Source organism: Hypanus sabinus, chromosome 6 (genome assembly GCF_030144855.1).
Source record: "Hypanus sabinus isolate sHypSab1 chromosome 6, sHypSab1.hap1, whole genome shotgun sequence".
NCBI lineage: Eukaryota > Metazoa > Chordata > Chondrichthyes > Myliobatiformes > Dasyatidae > Hypanus > Hypanus sabinus.
In genome coordinates this window covers 169,487,754-169,511,214 of record NC_082711.1, presented here as the reverse complement: position 1 = coordinate 169,511,214, position 23,461 = coordinate 169,487,754, and the positions used below count along the sequence as shown (strand labels likewise).

The 23,461-nt window shown below is 45.1% G+C and overlaps 1 protein-coding gene across 5 annotated transcripts in view; it reads right to left on the bottom strand.

Annotated features, from left to right (window-relative positions):
- lyrm9 (LYR motif containing 9) overlaps nt 1-23,461 on the bottom strand; it is a 95,885-nt gene that overhangs the window by 59,687 nt on the left and 12,737 nt on the right. For 3 of the 5 annotated variants that reach the window (XM_059973476.1, XM_059973473.1, XM_059973474.1), the window contains one exon: nt 8,699-8,772. In XM_059973476.1, the coding sequence (XP_059829459.1) occupies nt 8,699-8,772 (74 nt within the window). Of the gene's footprint in view, nt 1-8,698; nt 8,773-12,716; nt 13,217-23,461 lie in introns of those variants that run through there. The other 2 variants (XM_059973475.1, XM_059973477.1) reach the window with 1 other exon arrangement.

Below are 23,461 nucleotides of genomic sequence, written 5' to 3'. Positions count from 1 at the left end.
GTGGTTGTCATGGAGGAAACCAATGTGGTCACAGGGAGAACAACAAATTCCTTACCTCTTCGTTGACTAAATGGAACAGTGCACGTTCCAAGCGTTCACTGGTGTTGCTCCCCTACTCATCCTCCGCTACATTGATGACTGCATTGGTGCTGCCTCCTGTACCCAAGCAGAGCTCATCGATTTCATCAACTTTGCCTCCGACCTCCATCCTGTCCTCAGATTTACTTGTTCCACTTCTGACACCTCTCTCTCCTTTTTCAATCCCTCCATCTCTGCCTCTGGAGACAGCTATCCTTAATAAACCCACTGACTCTCACAGCTATCTGGGCTACACCTCTTCCCACCCCGTCACTTGCAAAAATGCCAAACTTGTAGCCTTCAACCTGATGGCATGCACATCAATTTCTCGAACTTCCTGCAATTAACCCCTCCCCCAACTTTGCCATTCCCCATTCCCATTTCCCTCTCTCAACTTATCTCCTTACCTGCCCATCACCTCGTTCTGGTGCCTGTCCCCCTTCCCTTTCTTCTATGGCCTTCTGTCCTCCCCTATCAGATTCCCCCTTCTCCAGCCCTTTATCTCTTCCATCAATCAAACTCCCAGTTATTAACTTCACCCCCTCCCCCTCTCCGGTTTCACCTCTCACCTGCTACCCTTCCCCCCACTTTCGAAATCTGACTTCTTCCCCCTTTCTTTCTAGTCCTGATGAAGGGCCTTGGCCTGAAACGTCAAAGACTTTCTCACTTCCATAGATGCTGCCTGACCTGCTGAGTTCCTGCAATATTTTGTGTGGGTTGCTTTGGATTTCCAGCATATGCAGATTTTCTCATGTCTGTGGCTTATTGCTAAATTCAGCTTTCCACCACAGTTAAATGACCTTTCCAAAAAGTCAAGAGTTTTGATGATAATTTTAAACTTTTAACTTTGCTCAGTTTTGTTTTGCAAGCTGCAATCATTTTGAAATTAGAGGCACAGTTTTGTAAAGTGAAGTGAGCAGAACACTTGTCTCCATTAGCCGAACGCAATTCAATGGGTTATGTCACTTTGCACGTCAAACACAGTTCAAGTTGGGATCATAAACATTAGAAAATTTGCAGATATGGAAATCCAGAGCAACACACACAAAGTGCTGGAGGAACTCAGCAGGTCAGGCAGCATCTGTGGAAAAAGGAGTATACAGTTGACGTTTCGGGCTGAGAAACCTTCATCAGGACTAAGAGGAAAGGGGGGGAGATGTCTGAGTTAAAAGGTGATTGGAGGGGAAGGAAACTAGCTCGAAGGTGAAGCCAGGTGGGTGGGATCGGTCAGGGGTTGGAGAAGAAGAAAATCTGATAGGAGAGAAGAGTGGACAATAGGCAAAAGGGAAGAGGAGGGGACACAGGGGGAAGTAATTAGGCAGGTGAGAAGAAGTCAAAGGACAGAATGGGGAATGGAGCAAGGGGGTTGAAATTTTGTGCATAGGAAGGAGAAATCGATGTTCATGCCATCAGGTTGGCGGGGACCCAGATGGAATATGAGGTGTTGCTCCTCCATCCTGAGGGTGGCCTCATCTTAGAGCACAAGAAGAGGCCATGGGTCGACATGTTGGAACAGGAACGGGAATGGGGATTAAAGCGTTTGGCCACCAGTAGGTCCTGCTTGTGGCGGATGGTGCAGAGATGCACGATAAAGTGGTCCTCCAATTTAAGACGGGTCTCATCTATGTACAGGAGGCCACATCACCAGACACAGTAGATGACCCCAGCAGATTCTCAGGTGAAGCATTACTTCACCTGCAAGGACCATTTGGGGCCCTGAATGGAGATGAGGGAGGATGTTTGTGTCCTCACGGCGTCAGTCCTCACAGCATTAACTGTGGATGGTTAGGATCTCTGTTACCAGAAGCTTTTAAGATCATCTGTGTGAGGTACTTTGCCTCAGCAAAGGTATCTGGAGAACATCACAGGTTGCCCCTGGCTCTCCGCTCACGACCCTCACTACAGAGCAACTTCCTACAAGCATACCTGTCCCCAGCTGGTGATAAAATCGCCTACTCTCCTCAAGCTAACTGATGTTGTTGCCCAGACAGACAATTTGAGATCTGCCCCTGCGCACCGACTCCCGTAAGCTCGTGCCCCACTTCATTGGTGCCTTTAAGATTACCAATCGCATCGCGTAAGTCACTTACTGTCTCCAGCTGCTTCCATCCCTCAGGATACCATTTACCTTCTACATGTCCTACCTCAAGCCTATTGTCAATGGACCACTTAACCCACCAGAGTGTACATGGTTGGCTGACTGATGGAGTCACGTTGCTGTGGACAGGTTGTGCAATAGCTTGTCAACTGGGAAGGGTAAGGACGGGAGGAGAGAGCTTATAGGGCTGAGAGCGTCCTAATAGTCTGGTGTGGAGGGGCTACTGCATTGTTTTGGAGAAAGCTGCAGAGCAATGCAATCTCAGCCAACTCCATCATTGGCCCTAGCCTCCCAGAATTGAGAACACATTCAAAAGGTGATGCTTCGAAAAGGAGGCATCGGCCATTGACAACCCCTCTCACGCAGGACATGCCCTCTTCTCATTGTTACCATCAGGGAGGAGGCACAAGAGCTTGAAGGCACACACTCAGGAATTCAGGAATAGCTTCTTACATTTTGCCATCAGATTTCTCAATGGACTTTGAACTTGTGTGGTTTTTTCTGCTCCCTTTTTGCACTACTTATTTAATTAAATTTTTTAATATATGCTTATTATAACCAACAAGGTTTTTATGATTATGTATTGCATTGTACTGCTGCTCAGAGCAACACATTTCACAACATATTGCAGTGATATTAAACCTGATCCTGTTACAACAGTGGTCAGACCTGGCTTCCCATCTCAATACCAGGAACGTACACTCAATGGCCACTTTATTAGGTACAGGAGGTACCTTATAAAGTGGCCACTGAGTGTATACACACTTCAATATTAAATTTAGTTTGAACTTTGAAGAATCAAAACGTTCCTCTTGCTGAATAAGAATTAACTGCTTTGCATCAGTTTTCCTCCTCTCGCATTGCCAGTCTCACTCTCAGTAAGTTAAAGATTTTGTTATTACGTTTTGCACTGTACTGCTCTGCGAAACAAAAGCATGTCACAACATAGGCCAGTGATATTAAACCTCATTCCGAGCCCTGCTGAGCAGACTGCATTGTCCACGTGCCCGATATTAAAATCCTGAAATTGTTGAACAGACCTTTTACACAATAAAGACGAACGCTTGATACTCTACCTCACCGTCTTTACGCACTAAAAGATGAACGTTTAATGCTCTACCTCACCGCAGCCCTCTCACTTTATTTGTCAAAGTCAAAATTGAGTTTATTGTCATACGGTCAGCTGCAATGAGAAACTTACTTGTGGCAGCATCACAGGCACACTGTATCATATACAGTCAGCAGCTTTCACAAAAAAAAATGTGAAGGTACACATTTTTGCGAGAAAGAACACAATTAGATCAAAACGAAACAAAATCCATTTTAGAGCAAAGCAGTCATAGTGTTGTTCTACTGAGCTGGTGATTAGGGTTGTGCTAGTTGGTTCAAGGGAAGAATGGTTGAACGGGATGCAGCTGTTCTTGAACCTGGAGGTGTGGGACATCAGCTTCTGTCGCTCCTGCTTGATGGCAGCTGTGAGAAGATGGTTTGGCCTGGATGCTGGGCATCTTTGGTGAGCTCCTGGGGGCAGCGCCTCCTGTAGATGCTAGTGCTGGTGGGGAGGAGTGAACCTGTGATATATTGCTCTGAGTCCGCTGCTTTCAGTCGACACAAATTTGCCCACTTGCACAGCACTTTCTCTGCAACCATATCAAGATTCTCAGAAGTGACTCATCAACCACCCAACCCAGAAAGTTGATTGGCATCCAAGCAATAGGACCCTGAGACACTTTCTAAGAAGGAAAGAAATGACTAAGATTTGAACTTCTGTATGAACTGCAATAATGACTGGAGTGTTGTCAGCCCTGGACTATGTAAGCACAAAGCAATCTGTCTCCAATATCAGATTCAGATTCATTTATTTATCACAATTACATCAAAACTTAATAACTAACACAACCTAGGGATGGGGTGGGGGTGTGCATGCGTTGTCACACATTCAGCTGCATACATTACATGCCCACAATGCTCGACAAATTAACACTGAGCACAACAAAACAGAACACAACAAGCAACAAAACAACAACAGGGAAATGAGTCTCTTTTCCTCCCTCCCACTCACTTTCCATCTTCCACCCACTCACTCACACACATACAAACTGACAGGCCTCCACTCTCCAGAACAGGCCCCTTGTCTCCTGGACAGGCCTTCAGTCTCCAGAACAGTCCTCCAGTCTCCAGAACAGGCCCCTTGTCTCCTGGACAGGCCTTCAGTCTCCAGAACAGTCCTCCACTCTCCAGAACAGGCCCCTTGTCTCCTGGACAGGCCTTCAGTCTCCAGAACAGTCCTCCACTCTCCAGAACAGGCCCCTTGTCTCCTGGACAGGCCTTCAGTCTCCAGAACAGTCCTCCACTCTCCAGAACAGGCCCCTTGTCTCCTGGACAGGCCTTCAGTCTCCAGAACAGTCCTCCACTCTCCAGAACAGGCCCCTTGTCTCCTGGACAGGCCTTCAGTCTCCAGAACAGTCCTCCACTCTCCAGAACAGGCCCCTTGTCTCCTGGACAGGCCTTCAGTCTCCAAGCTTCAGCCATTGAGCGTGGCCTTCAGCATCTGATGCAGATTCAGATTCACTTATTGATCACCTCTACCTCGATTTGCATCAACAACCATCACAGCCTGAGGGTATGCTGGGGGCAGCCCGCAAGATTCGCGACACATTCCGGTGCCAACGTCAGCAAAACAATACAGAGTGAAACAACAACATATCAGCAACAAAACAAAAACAGCAATAGGAAAACAAGCCCCTCTCCTCCCTCCCTCCCACCCACCCACTCACTTACAGGCCGCCTCTGAGCCTCACACATACAGTCTCCACCCCAGTCGCAGACTTGGAGACACGTGACTTTTAGATATACTACCGGGCCTCGGATTCACAGACATTGGGCCTCCACCTTCCGACTCATTGACCTCAATTCTTGGCTTCAACCTTTGGCACTAATCCCAGGACACTCGCAGACCATGGGGATTTGAACTCCAGGCCACAAACTTGCCATCTGGGCATCAAATTCATGGCTGATCTTGCTTGGCACTTTCAAATCAAGGTCAGTTGACCAACGGTACACAGTGAAGTCTTACATTAACACAATAATTTGGGGAACCAGCAACTAGGCATAAATGCAACTATATCAAGCCCAGCAGAAACATGCCAGAGCATGAATTAGGGTAATCAGATTAAAGGCCATAATTTAATTCAATAATTAATCAGAACTTAATTCAATTTAATTCACTGATTTTCTGGCACCTTAGTACTGGACCTGATATTGCTGCAAAGATGCAGACTACCCATATTATAGCATTAATGTAAGACTTTACTCCAGTCTAAGGGTGACTTATGCACGGCAGGGTGGAGATACGTCTCTACTAAAGGAGGTGTAAGGCATTTCTTCCCTCCGCTAGCCTGCGGGTCACCCTTGGGCAAGGTGAGGCATCTGCTCAGCATCCCTCCCCCCCAATCAGGGTCCTGTGAAGCCACGTGAGTAGGTGGTGGATAGTCGTATGAGCTGGTGCACATCACAAGTCCTGGTTATGCGACCACTGACACCAGGCAGACAACCTCCGGAGTGCGTTGATAATGGCCGGGGTCGCCCGTCTTGCCCAGAAGAAAGCAATGGCAGGCCACTTCTGTAGAAGAAAATTGCCAAGAACACTCATGGTTGCCCACCTCATATGGCACGGCACGTGACGATCATGAGTGACTGTGGATGCTGGAAATCTGAAACTAATCTGGAAATGCTCAGCTGGTCGGGTAGCACCTGTGGAGAGAGAAGACAGGACAATGCCCTTCCTACCCAGTCCCTAATCTACCCCCCCGCTCCAGATGGCTAATTCCGGTCTTTGGTGGTCCAGAGAGGGCTGAGAGGGGAGGATGAGCTATAGAAACCAAATCCGAGATTAGGAACGGATGTGGTAAGTGACACCAGAACGCGTGAAGAACAAAACAAAAGCCCTTCTGAAAAGGGTGCTGAATCTCTCGAGCCGCAGACAATGCTGTACGTTCAATGACTCTTTTAGATGGTGTAATCAGTAGATACAGGCTGTGTGACATTCTGCAGCTCACCAGATGACAGATGAGAATATTGAGTGTTTATTCTTCTCCATAGATGCAACCTGACCTGCTGAGTTCCTCCGGCACTTATTTACTAATCTATTTATTGACATATAGTGTGAAACAGACCCTTCTGACCCTTCAAGCCAGGCCGCCCAGCAATCCTCTTGATTTAATCACAGGGCAATTTACAATGACCAATTAACCCACCAACCGGTACGTCTTTGGACTGTGGGAGGAAACCGGAGCACCCGCAAGAAACCCACGCGGTCACAGGGGAGAACGTACAAACTCCTTACAGGCAGCAGCGGGAATCGAACCCGGGTTGCCGGTACTGTAAAGCGATGTGCCGCATGTTTCTCCATCTCTCGGTCCCGTGAACCTGGAGCCCGTTTCCTTGTTTTACCCTGCACCATGGAGCGTACAGCAGTACTGCGCAGGCACAGGCCCTCCAGCCCGCAGTGTTGTGCTGAACCAATTAAATTAGTCCTCATATAACCAACTAAGCTAATCCCTTCTGCCTACGCGGTGTCCATGTTCTTCCATTTCCCTCTCATGCATGTGCCTCTCTAAATGCCCTTAAAAGCTCCTAATGCATTTTCCCCTACCATCACCCCAGGCAGCACACGGCAGGCACCCTCTCTCTGTGTAAAAATCTTGCCCCTCACACCTTGTACCCTTGCCTCTCATCTTATTGCATCACCTTCATACTCCCCCTCCCTACATTATTACCTCCGATGCTCACCCTACAAACCCCCCTCTCTCTCTGGCCCTTTGTTCTCCAAAACCCCTATCTTCTGCCCTTCTTTCTGCGCTTCTACTTGAGTAAGTGAAGCTCACTTACTGCAGGGCTTCCGTTCCAAATTCAGATCGAAGTACAGGGAGTCCAAAGATCCCGCTCCCCGCCAAGGGTTCACTTTCCACTTATTTGGAGCTTTGTGAGCAGTTTTGGGCCCCGTTTCGAAGAAAGGGTGCGCCGACATTGGAGAGGGTCCGGAGGACGTTCATGAGAATGATGCTGGGAATGAAAGGGTTAATGTATTGAGGAGCGTTTGGAGCCTCTGGGCCTGTAGTCACTGGAGTGCAGAAGAGTGAGGGGATTCTCATTGTAACCAACACGTACAAACAAGCTGGATGAACTCAGCAGGCCGGGCAGCATCCGTTGAAACGAGCAGTCAACGTTTCGGGCCGAGACCCTTCGTTAGGACTGCTCGTTTCAACGGACTCTGCTCGACCTGCTGAGTTCATTCAGCTTGTTTGTACGTGTTGATTTGATCACAGCATCTGCAGTGTACTTTGTGACCTACTGGCTACTGAAAGGCCTGGATAGGGTGGATGTGCAGAGGATATTTCCTGTAGAGGGGGAGTCCAGGACCAGAGGGCACGGCCTCAGAATACAATGATGTCCCTTTACAGCAGAGATGATGAGGAATTTTTTCAGCCAGTACGGTGAACTTGTGAAATTCATTGCCACAGACAGCTGTGGAGGCCAGATCATTGGATATATTTAAAGCAGAGGTTGATGGGTTCTTGATTAGTCAGGGTGTCAAAGGTTACGGGGGAGAAGGCAGGAAATTGAGGTTGAGAGGGCAAATAATTCAGCCATGATGGAATGGCGGAGCCAACTAAACGGGCTATATGACCTAATTCTGCTTCTATGTCTCACAAACTTTTTACATTATTTATTGTGCCTTAGTGGTGAGTGTAATGTTAGTGAATCTTGTGGTATGACCATGATTCACTGTTGCACCTTACACTGCTGCCTTGGTGATGGTTCCATCCTTCAATAAGCAATGTCTTGTCGCTAGTTTTACTAGTTATATGTCTTTGCAAGCAGCAACGCCAACACCAAAGCTCATCTCGGGCTTTGTCTCCCCTCAGTCGCTCGGTCACATCAACCAGCGTTTCAACAAAGCGACAGCGGGAGTCAGTGCATGAGCAGAAAACTCCCACGTACAACTGTCTGACGAGCTCATTTGGTGATTTGGGGTACAATAAATGCTGGACGGATCCCAGGCATAACGCACACGAAATGCTGGAGGAAATCCGTCATCAGGAATCTCTACGATCTGAGTCATACAGTACTCTGTCACTGCCATCATCGTGGGTCCCACACCACCAGGTTCAGGAACAGTTATTACCCTTCAACCGTCGGGCTCCTGACCAGCATGGATCACTTCAATTCTGAACCGAGGGGGATCAGTGCTTGCTGCCGCTGGAGGGAGGAGAGCTGGGGTGGGGGGGGGGGGGGGGGGACTTTGGGATTCCAACATTTAACTGTCGTTCATTCTTTGGGACACCTCTCTGTTTTTGTGGATGGTTGCAAAGAAAAAGAATTTCAGGATGTATATTGTATACATTTCTCTGACATTAAATGTACCTATTGAAACCTTTGAAACTCTGCAACCTGCAGACACTTCAAGTAATGTTCTCAGGTTCCCTTATTTACTTATTTTAATTATTATCATGCGTTTACCTGGTTATCATTGGCTGTTTGTCAGTCTGTGTCTTCATTGATTCTTTTGTGTTTCTTTGTTCCACTGTGAGTGCCTGCAAGAAAATTAATTTCAAGATTATATTTGGTGACATATCCCAACTTTGAAATTAAGTTTACTTTGAACTTTTGAACTCAGCAAATGAGGCAGCATCTATTGAGGGGAATATCTCCGAGGATCTAACCTGGATTCAGCATATGTTTTTCTTTCACATGGAAGGGGAATTAAAGGTTATGAGGAAAAGGCAGTTAGGAGGAGATGTGTCCATGGCCAGATCAGCTATGATCTTATTGAACAGTGGAGTAGGCTCGGCTGGCCAGATGGCCGACTCCAGCTCCTGTTTCTTATCAATACAGCTACAAAGAAGGCACAACAGCAGCTATATTTCATTAGGAGTTTGAGAAAATGTGGCATGCCAGCAAAAGCACTTGGAAGTTTCCGCAGATGTTCTGTGGAGAGCATTCTAACTGGCTGCGTCACTGTCTGGCATGGGGGGGGGTGGTGGGGGGGGTTGCTATTGCACAGGATCGAAATAAGCTGCACAGAGTGGTTAACTTAGTCAGCTCCATCATGGGCACCAGCCTCCGTAGATTCCAGGACATCTTCAAGTCAAGTCAAGTCACTTTTTATTGTCAATTCGACCATAACTGCTGGTACAGTACACCGTAAAAACGTTTTTTCAGGACCATGGTGCTACATGAAACAATACAAAAACTGCACTGAAACTACATAAAACAACACTAAAACTACAGTAGACTACAGACCTACACAGGACTGCATCAAGTGCACAAAACTGTGCAGGCATTACAATAAATAATAAACAAGACAATAGGCACAGTAGAGGGCAGTAAGCTGGTGTCAGTCCAGGCTCTGGGTATTGAGGAGTCTGATAGCTTGGGGGAAGAAACTTTTACACAGTCTCGTTGTGAGAGCCTGAATGCTTCGGTGCCTTTTCCCAGACGATAGGAGGGAGAAGAGTTTGTATGAGGGGTGCGTGGGATCCTTCATATTGCTGTTTGCTTTGCGGATGCAGCGTGTGGTGTAAATGTCTGTAATGGCGGGAAGAGAGACCCTGATGATCTTCTCAGCTGATCTTCAAGGAGCGATGCCTCAAAATGGCGGTATCCATCATTAACGCCCCCATCACCCAGGTTGTGCCTCATTCTCATTGTTACCATCAGGTAGGAGGTACAGAAGCCTGAAGGCACACACTCAGTGATTCAGGAACAGCTTCTTCCCCTCTGCCATCCGATTTCTGAATAGATGTTGAACCCTTGAACACTACCTCACTACTTGTTTATTTCTATTTTATGCACTACTTATTTAATTCATATATATATATTTAATATATATTTATACTCACCGTAATTCACAGTTTTTGTCTCTATTATTATGCATTGCATTGCATGGCTGCCAATGTATGCCGGCGATATTAAGCCAGATTTGATTCTGAATAGACAGTCGACGTTTCGGGCCGAGTCCCCTCATCAGAGCTGGAAATGGAGCAGGCAGAAGCCAGAATAAGAAGGTGTGAGCTGAGCCCAGCTTCGATTCTGAGCAACACACACAAAACGCTGGGGGAGCTCAGCAGGCCAGGCAGCACCTTTGTAAAAAAGTACAGTTGATGCTTCAATTCCCATTGCTGTCTGGAAGAGGTTTGTACGTTCTCCTCGTGACCATGTGGCTTTGCTCTGGGTGCTCTGGTTTCCTCCCACAGTCCAAAAACGCACTGGTTGGTAGATTGGTCCATCATTGTCCCACGATTAGGCTAGGATGAAAATCAGGGGATTGCTAGTTAGCCCAGCTTGAAGGCCCAGAAGTGCCTATTCTGTACTGTATTTCAAAATAAATAAATACCATCCCTGCTAATCTCTGAAATGCTGATATGGAGCACTATATCCCTCCCGGAAGGGTAGGTAAGATTTGCTCTAATGCAGTGGTTCCCAACGTGGGGCATATGCCCCACAGGGGGGTAATTTGATTTTTAAGGGGGGGCAATTCGAGAATGAGTTATTAACAGTGAATTTTTTCTAGTAAGTCTGTGTGAGTATGAGTGTGTGTGCGAGTTAATACATATGTGTATATACAGTATGCATACATAAAAATACTTGTGTGTATGTACATGTGTAATTGCATATGTACTGTATATATAGTGTATCGCCATCATTACAACCATCAAATGGCTTTCATAATTAAATTAATGAATTGACTGATGTAGGAAGGAACGAATGAACAAGTCCAAGCGCGTAAGAAACTCGTACGAGGTCGCGCCAATGCTGCTTTTTGCAGTAGCTTTCGGTTCTTGGTGGTGTGAAGGTGTGTACATTGCGTCATCTCTTTTAAACGGTGTATCTGTCTCTGTATGCTGTAGAAACGAATCGGCATTGTTTTATTTATTTATTATTATTATTATTTTATTATCACATGATGTTCTTTTTTTTACAATTTCTTAGTAATTTCTTCCTCAGAACTTTAACAGTCCTTTGGTTCTTTTATTTTTCTCTTTCATGAATGCCATGTTCTTTGGAAGCTTGTTTAAACCAAGTTAATGGTCTTTTAGGCTTCCTCCAGGAGAATAGGAGTTCACTTTTTGAATAATAAGGATTATATATCACCACAGGGGGCATCAGGATTTTAGAGGTGATTAGGTGGGGCATGGCCAAAAAAAGGTTGGGAACCCCTGCTTTAATGATTCTTTTAAAAATTAGCTCTTCTGATATTGCAGCACTCCCTCAGAGGAGATAGGTTCTGTGCTCGAATGCTTGGAGTTGAACTTGAATCCCTAATCTTATAGATTAGAGAATTCAGTACAACCGTCATGAATCACTTGAATTCCGGGAAATACCACGCACAATGTTTTTGCCCCTTTGCACAGTCCTTGCCTAGCCACCTGCAGGATTTGGGATGACGCACATGCCTGATGGCAAGTTAAAGACGTGCTCTGATAAGGAAGGTCAAGGTGCTACCAGGAGAACAATGCCTCTGGATGTAAGAGATGATCATCAGCTCTTGGGACAGCTGTGAAAAACTTGGTGTTGAAATCACACACCTCTGATCCCAAGCTTAAAGGAACCGAAAGAAAGCCCAGGCCAATACTATCCCCCACTGTAGAGCGGGGCTGCCATCTAGTGTCCTTCTTTAGTATTACATGCTGAAACAGAACTTGATTTTCACAAGGGTTTTGGATCGAGTATCTCATGACAGACTAATGTGTAGAATCTGAGAATGCAGAGTCCAGGAACAAGTGGAGGAACGGATTCCCAATTGTCTTCATGGCAGAAAGCAGCGGTAAAAGATAGCTATTTAATGTGGAAAGAAGTTCAACGAGAATCAGACCCTCTGAGGACCCCGGGAATTCACAGTCAACTGCTTCTCCCACCACATTCTACATATCATAATTTCCGTCATGAGGAGGTACCTGGTGTCCCTGGCCCAGTCGCTGCCACGGCTCCGAGATTCTCTCTCATCCGCATACAATGGACTTCTCTTTGCCCTCCACCTCAACAAGGATCAGAGCTGGGACCACTACTGTTCACAATATTCATCAAACATCCAGACCAGGGGCTGGGAACCAACACCATCAAGCAATGGGTCTGTGGACCCCAGGTTGGGAATCCCTGCTCTAGAAACTGCAATCAAGAACACAATTTCTAAGTTTGCAGATGTTAGCAATAGTTAGAGAGGGCTGGTTAATGCAGAGAAAAACTTAAGTCAATTACAGCTGGGAGTAAACACACTTGCAAAATAGGTAAATAAATTTTAATATTTTAATAGGTTTCAATAGGTACATTTAATGCCAGAGAAATGTGTACAATATACATCCTGAAATTATTTTTCTTCACAAACATCCACGAAAACAGAGGAGTGTCCCAAAGAATGAATGACAATTAAATGTTAGATCCCCAAAGAACACCTAGCTCCCCCCTCCCATACACAAGCAGCAACAAGGCAACGACCCAACCCCACCCCCACAAGCAATAAAAGCATCAGCGCCCCCCACCGAGCACCCAAGTGTGCAGCAAAGCATCAATGAAGACACAGACTCGCAGTACCCCATAGACTACTCGTTCATCTGATAATTCAACATACCACAGGCTCTCTCTCCCCCTAATCAGGGAAAATGGGGGGTCCCTGTTTCATAGTGAGAGGGGAGACATAACAAACAACACACTGATTTATGATGTTTAAAGTCTGTTGCGTCACTTTTTCTGTGCTCTGTGCTCAGGAAGGTGCAGCTCTCTGGACACACAGCCCCCAGCAGCCAACCCACTGCTCCCGACGTTCCGTGTTCTCCCGCGACACCTCAGTCAGGGGCACCGGCTTAGAATCAGCACGTCTCCAGAGCCGGGAAAATCCGGAAATCCGAAGGTGCGCTCGCCTTCCAGGCTGCGTCCTTGGGATATCACAAAGCGGCCGGTCGCGAGGCCCTGAGAGCGGGTCCCATTCCTGCAAAGAACCGAAGTCGGAGAGTAACTCCAGGTCAGGGTCTTCAAAGGAACCTTGAAAAGGAAAAGAAAGAGATATAAAAGGGAGAAATAGAGCTGTTTCTGAAGATGCAATCAAAGGAGTCGCCGTTTATCGATCAGTATGCAATGTGGTAAACTTCAGCTGGAAGGTCACATTATTGAAAGATTCAAGGTAGATTTATTACCAAAGTATGTACACAGGAAATAACCGTGAGATCCGCCCTCCTGCAGACAGCCATGAAGTAAAGGCTCATCATGAAAGAAAGCATTTAACACCCAAAACGTGAAAAAAGAACAAGTTCCACAAATGGCAGAAAGCGAGCGAATAACATACAGAATATTAAACATCAGACTGCAGAGTCCTGGAACTGGACTAGGAGTGTTCAGCTTAACTGAGTCACTAAGCGACTGAGCCAATCCACACTGGAGCGCCATGATCAAATTGTGCAAAATAGCCAGAAGAAAAGAGTAAGCAGCATCCAGAGACACGTGCAACATGAAGCACAGAGTCCACGGCCACCATCTGAGCCGGTCAAAGCTTTCGGCATGGGACCCAAGTCTCCTGCTCTTCCCTCCGGCAGCAGCGAGCGAGGGGGAGAGAGAGAGAGACCCATCAAATGCTGGCAGCTGGTGCTGGACACACTCGCTTTCCGCTCTTGTCCTCGCCAATTTCAATCTTGCTCGACACTTCCGTTATCCAGAATTAATGGAGCCGTCCGTGGCTGCACACTCCACTCCATCGAATTCCACTGGAGACTGTAATTTCATCAAAATGTTAAGATACAGGCTCCAATCGTGTGCAGTTTAGTTGTAGAAACATATTTGAAAGGAGATGAAGCAGTTTCATGAACCGTCTGAAGGGCGTCGCCATTGATAGAGTTTGTTGCTGGCGCCATCTTGAAGAAGTGTGTATTAGTCAGATGGTAGGAGTCAAAGTGGGATAAAGGTCAATAATATTCAGCATGAATCAATAGGCGAGGTGTTGCACTTTAGGAGGGAGGTATGAGTCAAAGAGGGGTAATGGAACAGTACAAATAGACCCATCAGTAAGGGTTGGATCAAAGAGGTCAAAGTCATAAAAAGCAAATAATGGTTTATTTCTAACAGAACACTAGGAACTTACACTAAACCACACTTAGGAGTAGAGTTCTGGCTGCCTGATTATAAGAAAGTGTACAGAGATTTACAAGGATAGTCCCAGAAATGCATGAGTATACAGTGGTGCTAGGAAGTTTTGTGAATCCTTTTCTATTTCTGCAGAAGTATGACCTAAAATATGATTAGAACATCGCGTGTGTTCCTAAAATCAGATAAAGAGAACCCAATTAAATAAATAACACAAGAAGTCACTATATTTGTCCATTTATTAAGAAAAATGATCCAATATTACATATGTTTGTTGGAAAAAGTATTTGAACCTTTGCTTTCAGGAACTGGTGTGACCCCCCCCCCCCCCCGTACAACAATAACTTTAGCCAAACTTTTCCAGTAACTTGATCAGTCCTGCACATCAGCATAGAGAAATTCGAGGCCATTCCTCCTTACAAAACTGCTTCAACTCTGGGATGTTGGGTGGGCTTCCTTGCATGAACCGCTTGCTTCAGGTCCCTCCGCAACATTTCTGTAGGATTAAGGTCAGGACTTTGACTCAGCCATTCCAAAACATGAATTTTCTTCTTTTTGAATCATTCGGTTTCTGATTTACTCTTGCCCTTCAGATCATTGTCTTGTTGCATTATCCAACTTCTATTAATCTTCAGGTAATAGACTGCTACCTTGACATTTTCCTGTAAAATGTCTTGATAAGATTTTGAGTTCATTGTTCCCTTAATGAGTGCAAGCTGCCCAGGCCCTAAGGCAGCAAAGCAGCCCCAAACCATGATGCTCCTTCGCAGTTGGCACGAGGTTTTGATGTTGCTGTGCAGTGACCTTTTCCTTCCAAGCATAGTAACATGCATTTCTGCCAAGAGGTTCAACTTTTGTCTCACCTGTCCACAGAACAATGTCCCAGAAGCATTGTGGAGCATCCAGACGGTCTTTTGCAAACTTGAAACATGTAGCAATGTTTTTTGGAGAGCAGTGGTTTCCTCTGTGGTGCCCTTCCATGAACATCATTCGTGTTCAGTGTTTTTCTTATAGTGGACACATGAACAGAGACTTTAACGAGTTCTAGAGATTTTTGCAGGTCCTTGGCTGTTACCCTTGGGTTCTGTTTCACTTCCTTCAGTATTGCACATTGTGCTGTTGGTGTGATTTGCAGGATGCCCACTCCTAGAGAGAGTAGGAACAATACTGAGCTTCCTCCACTTGTAGACAAGTTCTCTTACTGGGGACTTCAGAAATGGTTTTGCAGCCCTTTCCAGATTGATTCATCTGTGCAATTCTTCTTCTAAAGTCCTCTGAAAGTTGTTTCGATTGAGTCATAGTGCACATAAACAGATCTTTCTTGAGAAGGGCAGGCTCTGTCAGTAACCTGACTTTGTGTGTCTTTTTTATAAGGCAGGGCACCTCTACAACTCCAATCTCATCGCATTGATTGGAACACCTGACTCCAAATAGCTTTTGTAGAAGGCATTACTCCTGAGTAATGCTTTTCCCAACAAATACATGTAATATTGGATACCTTTTCTAAATAAATAAACGAACAAGTATAATGTTCTTGCGTTATTAATTTAATTGGGTTCTCTTTATCTAGTTTTAGGTCTTATGTGAAGATCTGTCACATTTTAGGTCATATCTGTCTTCTCTTCTTTTAAGTAGAGTGACTGAATGGAAGTTTGTGTTGTAAATTACAAAGAACATAGAACAGTACTGTACACCACAGTGCAAACTATTCGGCCCACAATGTTGCACCAATTCTTTAACCTACTAATTCTTTCCCTCCATTTTTCTTTTATCCACGTGGCTATGTCAGCGTTCCTAATTTATCTTCCTCTACCGCCACCCTGACGTTGTGTTCCATGTACCTGTGTCTGATGCCCTTATACACTTTCTTCAAAACAATTTAAAGATATACCTCTATCATATTTGCCGTTTTTGACCTGGGAAGGAAGTTGCTGGCTGTCCACTCGATCTATGCCTCGTAACATCCTGTGCACCTTTCTCAAGTAACCATATAACAATCACAGCACGGAAACAGGCCATCTCGGCCCTCCTAGTCCATGCTGAACTCTTAACCTCTCACCTTCTTTCTCATCAAAGTGAAAATCCATAGTTCGCTCAACCTATTGAATTGCACTGGACAACAAAGATTTTGCTTCCTGAATACTTTTGACTGTACCTTACAATTTATACCTTACAATATATAGGCTGCAGATCATGAAAATCACCTTGAAAATTCCCTATCATGCTTTTTTTTTAAAAAATCACCTATTTTTGTTATTTCAATTCACAATTCAAGTCAGAACAACTGATGCCAAGATTAAGGAAAGCATTTTTGTTGCTCCACAAATCAAACAGGTTATCAATGCCAGGCAATTTAAAAAAACTTCTGTGGGACCAGAGAAAAATCACATGGAATGCAAGCAAGGACGTTGTTGAAAATTTTCTTGGCAACTACAGAATTCCAAACTATGTTGTGGTGAACTACATATACCTGTCTGGACACGCCCTCTGCTGACTGCTCCTGTGGCCCCTCCCATTGACCGTGGCTCCTCCCACAGACCCCTGTATAAAGGCGATTGAGGCCTGAGCCCGGCCTCTCAGTCTCCAGGATGTAGTATGGTGGTCAACTACTGCTTGTTCCTTCTTCCAGTCAATAAAAGCCGATATCTCGCCTTACGTCTCAGAGTGAGTTATTGATGGTGCATCATATGTGCAGTTGGTTGACAACATTTCAAGCATTCAAAACAATGAAGTGAAACTTGTCATTAAAGATTAATTTTCTGCATTTCTGTTTAAATGACTTCCCTGCCAGTTTTGGCACTGTCAATGAAGAGCATGGTGAGAAGCTTCACCAGGACATTGAGCTCATGGAGAAACTATCAGGGCAACCGGAATCCATAAATGTTGGCTGATTATTGTTGGACACTTAACCGAGAAGCCTCAGGCATTGAGTATAAATGAAGATCATCAACAACAATATTTTTAGCTTAGTTGAGCTACTGAAAAATGTCAGCACCATTATGCAATTAAACACATTATATTCAATAAAAGTTAATTTCTTGTTTCTCCAAATTCCTACATGATATAAGTAGTCTGAAACTATATTTATGTCCAGCTTCTAATCAGAAACAAAAAAAAATTCTGAGGAAGCAACACTTTTGGAAAAAATTGTTGTCTGGTAGTATTAATCTATTGAACATTGTTTGGTAGGGGGTGGTCCTTTGTGTTAGAAAGTCATGGGTTCAAGCCCCACTCTAAGATTTCAGGACATAATACATAGAAAAACTATGTTTGAGAAATTAAACTGAAGACTCTGTCAGTTCCTTCAGGGGGACAAAAACCCTTGGCAATTTATAAAATGATGAGGGATGTTTTTTCCAGTGTTCCTGATTACCTCTTTGTGATTTGTGGGAGCTTGCTGTGCCAAGATCCTGACTGCAATGTAAGACACTTTGAGATGCCGTGTAGTTGTGTAAAGTCAAGATGTATCTGAGCCTGGGTTGAATTAACCTTCATTCCCATTTGATCTGCAGACTTGGTCTTAACTCCACCAAAATATGGCAGGGGATTGACAAGCACATGAAGCCATGGGAAATCCCTTAAGATTCCCATTGTGAAGAACACATTGAAGAAGAGACCACAGTCAAAGTCAAGTTAAGTCAATGGTAAACACTAGAGATTCTGCAGATGTTGGAAATGCAGAAGCACACACACACAAAATGCTGGAGAAACTCAAATAATTCGGCATCTATGGAGCGGAAAAAGCAGTTGATGTTTTGGGACGAGACCCTTCATCTGGACTCAAGTAAAATTTATATGTTACTATACACTGCCTTGCGATTGATTGATTTATTTTACAGTAAACAAATACAACAGAATTTATGAAAAATAACTATACGTCACTTAAGAATGATAAACAACCGATGTGCAAAAGATAGCAAATTGTGCAAATTAAATAACATTGAGAACATGAGTTGTTATGAGTCCTTGAAAGTGAGTCTGGAGGCTGTAGAATCAGTTTAGGGTTGTGGTGAATAAAGTTATCCACGCCAGTTCACGAGCCTGATGGTTGTAATGTATGGCTGTGGAGAGAGTGCGTCTAACAGGAATGGCCTCAGTCGCGGAACAGAACATCTGCCTGGATCAGCGAAAACTGGGATGATGGCCAAGCAACAGACAGGAGACAATTATCTCCAGCGGCTCATGGTTATTAATGTAGCAGATGAAGAGGTTGCTCTGTGCTCCCATTTTACGTTTACTGCAGTCACTCAATGCCCCTTTTATTTCAACATAATTATTATTTTGTGGATATCAGTGTGAGGGACAGTGGCGCAGTGACAGCCAAGCACTTTAGTGTTGTTTCTGCCTTCTGTGTCAGGATCAGGCAGACACAGGGGCTGGAACGCGTAGTGAAGCTGCCATCCACGTTTGGATAGGCCGGGTATCACAGCAGCTCAAACACGCTTTAATATCAGATCCAGGCTGACAAAAGGCTGCCTTAAAGGGGCAAAGAATTTCATACAGCTAGGTATTCAATAGGATAATCTGGCTGAAGGTGAAACATATGCTCCTGAAACATGAATGTAAATATGTTAATGTATAATATATATATATATATAAGGTATATTTACCGTCAGTAAGGCAAGGCGCCACTTTGTTTGTAGTTCAGGAAAGCACCATTAGATGGCAGACAAACCAGGGAGCAAATTTAAAGCGATGGGTACAAATTTCCTTATACCTGCGGAAGTTCACTTCCATCCATGAGTGATAGAGCACTACAACAGAGAAACAGACTCTTTGGCCCATCTAGTCTATGCCAACCTGGTCTTCTGCCTAGTCCCACCTAACTGTACCCAGATCACAGCCCTCCGAATCTCCCTCATCAAGTCTGGAGCGAATTGGAGTCGTTGTAGCTGTGGCTCTCGGCCCTTTGATTGTGAAGGTTTTGGACCATCTGAGGGGATGGGGAAGTTGCAATCGCGAAGGAACTTACTTTTGAATTCTTGGTGCAAGACTATTTCTGAGCCATTGATATGTCCTGTGAACCAGTGCCCACGTCTGTGGTCATGGGTCATAGAGTTCTACAGCACAGAACAGGCCATTCGGCCCATCTAATCCATGTCAGCCCGGTCTACCTAGTCCTGCACACGGATCATAACCCTCCATACCTTTCCTATCCGCACCTCTCTTAAATGTTACAATTGAACCCACGTCGACCACTTCTGCTGGCAGCTCGTTCCGTGACACAGTCCTCCCTCTACGGACAGAGTAATTATTGAACCCAGACCAGCTCCTGTCGCTGGCATTCAGAGCGCCTTAACCAGCATTATTATGCAAAGTTAATGTGATGATCAGTGAATAAACCGTCTCTGTTTCACCCTGGAGGACGGATTGAGTGCACGGGTCCTTCATTCAGTCCATTCACCTGCCATTCAATTAGATCACGGTTATAATTCCCCTCAAGTCAGTTTCCCTGCTGTGCTTCCTAAATACTTGCCATTTGCGATCTTCCAAATTTCCTGTATGACCTCCCCCAGCTTTAGCAGCTTCTTGGGGTGGGGTGGAGGTGAGGGAGCTCCAAATTTCTACCGCCCTTTCTAATGAAGCTCCCAGCATTAACTCAAACCTCTTGCCTCTCATTTTGACATCTCTTTAAGTTCATTAGAATCAGGATCAGGATTATCATCACTGACATAGTTTGTGAAATTTGTTGCTTTTTGGCAGCAATACAGCGTAATAAATTTTAAAACTGCTCTGATTTACAATAAGAAATATAAAAAAGTAATTGGTGTGGTGGTAATGTTCACAGGTTCATGGTCTGTTCAAAAATCTGATGGCAGGTGGGAAGCTGCCGTTTCTAAAACATTGAGTGTGTGTCTTCGGCTCCTGTACCCCTCCCTGGCGGTGGTAATAAAAAGAGGGCATGTCCTGGATGGCGATGGCCCTTGATGAAGGTTGCCGCCTTCTTGAGGCATCACCGTTTGAAGATGTCCTCAATGGAGGGCAGGCTGGCACCCACGATGGAGCTCGCTGAGTCCACAACCTTCGGCAGCTTCTTCCAATCCTGTGCAAGGGAGCCCCCACACCAGACAGTCAGGATGCTCTTCAGGGTACATCTAGAGTCTTTGGTGACAAATCAAATCTCCTCATACTGCTAATGAGACGTAGGCAGCAACGTGCTTTGCTCATGATTGTATTGATATGTTGGGCCGAGGATAGATCTTCAGGGATGTTGACCCCCAAGAACATGAAGCTAATTACTAGAGACAATAAATTCACTCTCTCCGTCCTGCTGTATCATTAACATCAGAATTAAATTACCTTTAGTTGTCCATACTCAGGAAAGGAAATCTAGTCTTGATGTCAGATGCGGTATTAGTGAAAATATCCCACTGAGCCTGACTGGAGGAGGGTCAGAAAACCAAATCCCATTTCACCGGCCAGATTCAAATTCAGATTCATTTATCACATGTACATCGAGACATAGAGTGAAACTTGCCGTTTGAACTAGCTACCAACACAACCTAACGATGTGCTGGGGACAGCCTGCAAGTGTCACCACACATTTCAGCACACCCACAATGCCCCGCTGTAGAACACAACGATGACAGCAGAACAAGCTCCGTGCCCCCCCTCTCTCTCCCTCTCTCTCTCTCTCACACACACACACACACACACACACACACACACACACACACACACACACACACACACACACACACACACACACACACACACACACACACACACACCTCCAACCCCAGCACAGGCCATCCTCAGTCTCCTGCGGACCCGCCATTGGGTTTCGACCTCCCCACCAGTCTCACGGACTCATGCACCTCCCATCGGCCTGCGTTATATCCCACCTATCTCCCCCCTCCGGACGCGTGCTGCCGCAGCTCCTGAGCCGCTGCAGTCCGGGGCCGGGCACTCTTCTCCCAGTCAGCCAGCTGCAGATCCCCTCTGGCTGAACCTGTGCCCCGTTAATACCGTCACCCCTTTGACAGCCACGATAAATCAGCCTCCTTGACCGGCGGCCTTGCGGTTTATTCACACAGCCTCCTTTTCTTCGCAAGTCTCTCCTCGTCATCAGAATCCACCTGCCACACAAAACCCCCAAGTGAAGCTGCTGAATCTTGGTGACACTTGTAATGGCGTGTATTATAAATACCTCCCATAAACACACAGAATAAATAATAAGTGTGTTAATTAAACATCTCTGCGCTGTACATTGTGGGGGAGTGAATAACTGAGGTGCTTTCAGGCAAGGCCCCTCTTGCCTGAAATGCTAATGAGATTTTATGTTGGGGACATGTTTAATATATTTTCTTTTCTTCTTAATGGCCCTGCTGAAGAGGATTAGTTACTCTGCACACTTGAGACCGGAGGGAGGATTTACATTTTAAAACAGGGGTCCAGGCTGGGAAATGCTCCGCCGATAATGGGTCTCCGACAAATCTTTTTAATTTAGCAGAGGAGGAGAAGCGAGCCTCAGTGCAGATTACACAGAATGAAGGCACCTCGGTACTGAATTAATCATAACACAGGAAAGGGGGCTGAGGGAGGTGAGAGAGAGAGAGAAGGAGGTAAACAGAAGCTAAGAGGGGCTGGGAGGTGGGGAGACCGATAAAAATGAGGCAAGAGAGAGGAAGGTATGGTAGAGGGAGGTGAGGAAAGCTGAATGTGAGGAGAGATGGAGGGAAGTGTTTATACACTACAGCCCATCAGGCTCTTGAACCAACATGGATAATTTCAATCATCACTACTCCGAAATGGTTCTATAATATACAGGCTTGTTTTCAAGGACTCTTTACAACTCTTGCTTTCAGTATTATTTTCTATTTGCACAGCTCGTTTTCTTTTGCATATTAGTTGTTTGTCAGTCATTGCTATATATAGTTTTATTGTTAATACTATTGTATTTCTTTGTTTTCCTATAAAGACCTACAAGAAAATGAATTTCAAGGTAGTAAATGGCAACATACTTTTACTTTGATAATAACTTTGAACTTTTATTGTTTGTCAGTTTTTTTGTAAATTTTATTGTATTTCTTTTTTTCTCTGTGAATGCCTGCAAGAAAATAGTAGCATATTGTGACATACTTTATTCATAAATTTATTTTGAACTTTGAGGTTAAGGCAGAGAGAGGGATGGGGGTAGGAGGAAAGGGTACTTGATGAAAAAGATGATGAGAGGAGATGGAGGAAAGAGAAGGGAGAGAGGGAGGGGAGGAGAGACAGAGGACGGAGAAAGTGAATGGAGAGTGCAGCCATCGGGACAAAGCAAGAATGAATGAGGTGAGAGGGCGTTGTAAGGGTGATGGAGATACTTCAATCTTTCAGCTGAAAGTGAAATTTAGTAGATCAGCCTTCAGTCACTGTGAATCAGAACACGAACTCCGGGCACTGACAGACAGCAAGCCTGAAAGTCAAAGTCAACGTTGAAGTAAATTTGTTAACAAAGTAATGTACATGTATGTCACTATATATAGCCCTGAGGTTCATTTGCTTGCAAGCATTTACTGGGGAAAAAAGACATACTAAAGAGTTTATGCAAACTATATGTAAACAAAAACAAGCAAACAACCAATGTGCAAAAGGAGATAAATTGTGCAAATGAAAAATGATAAATAACGAACCCTGAGAACTTGAGTTGTACAGTTCCTGACGGAGTGCCTGTAGATTTCAGTGTTCGGCTGAGTGAAGTTATCCACAGTGGTTCAGGGGCCTGTTGTAGGATAATAACTGTTCCTGAGCTTAGCGGTGTGGGCCCAAGGCTCGTGTACCTCCTATCTGATGACAGTAGCGAGAAAGGAGCATGTCCCGGATAGCGGGAGTCCTTGAAGATGGATGCTGCTTTCTTGTGGCAGCGCTCCTTGTCCGTATGCTTAACGGTGGGGAGGGCTTTGCCTGTGATGGACTGGGCTGAATCCATTACTTGTTGTAGGCATTTCCATTGCTGGGCTTTGGTGTTGTCATCCCAGGCTGTGATGCAGCCTGCCAGGTTACTGTGCACGCTCCACTCTGCACTGATCGAATTTTGCCAACGTTTTAGGTGGCGTGCTGAATCCTTGCTGACATACAGAGTGGTTGCACGTGCTACTAACACACACCCTTGATCTCTCCTGCACTGACAGGCTGCAAAAGGTATTAACAAATAAACTTTATTAAGAA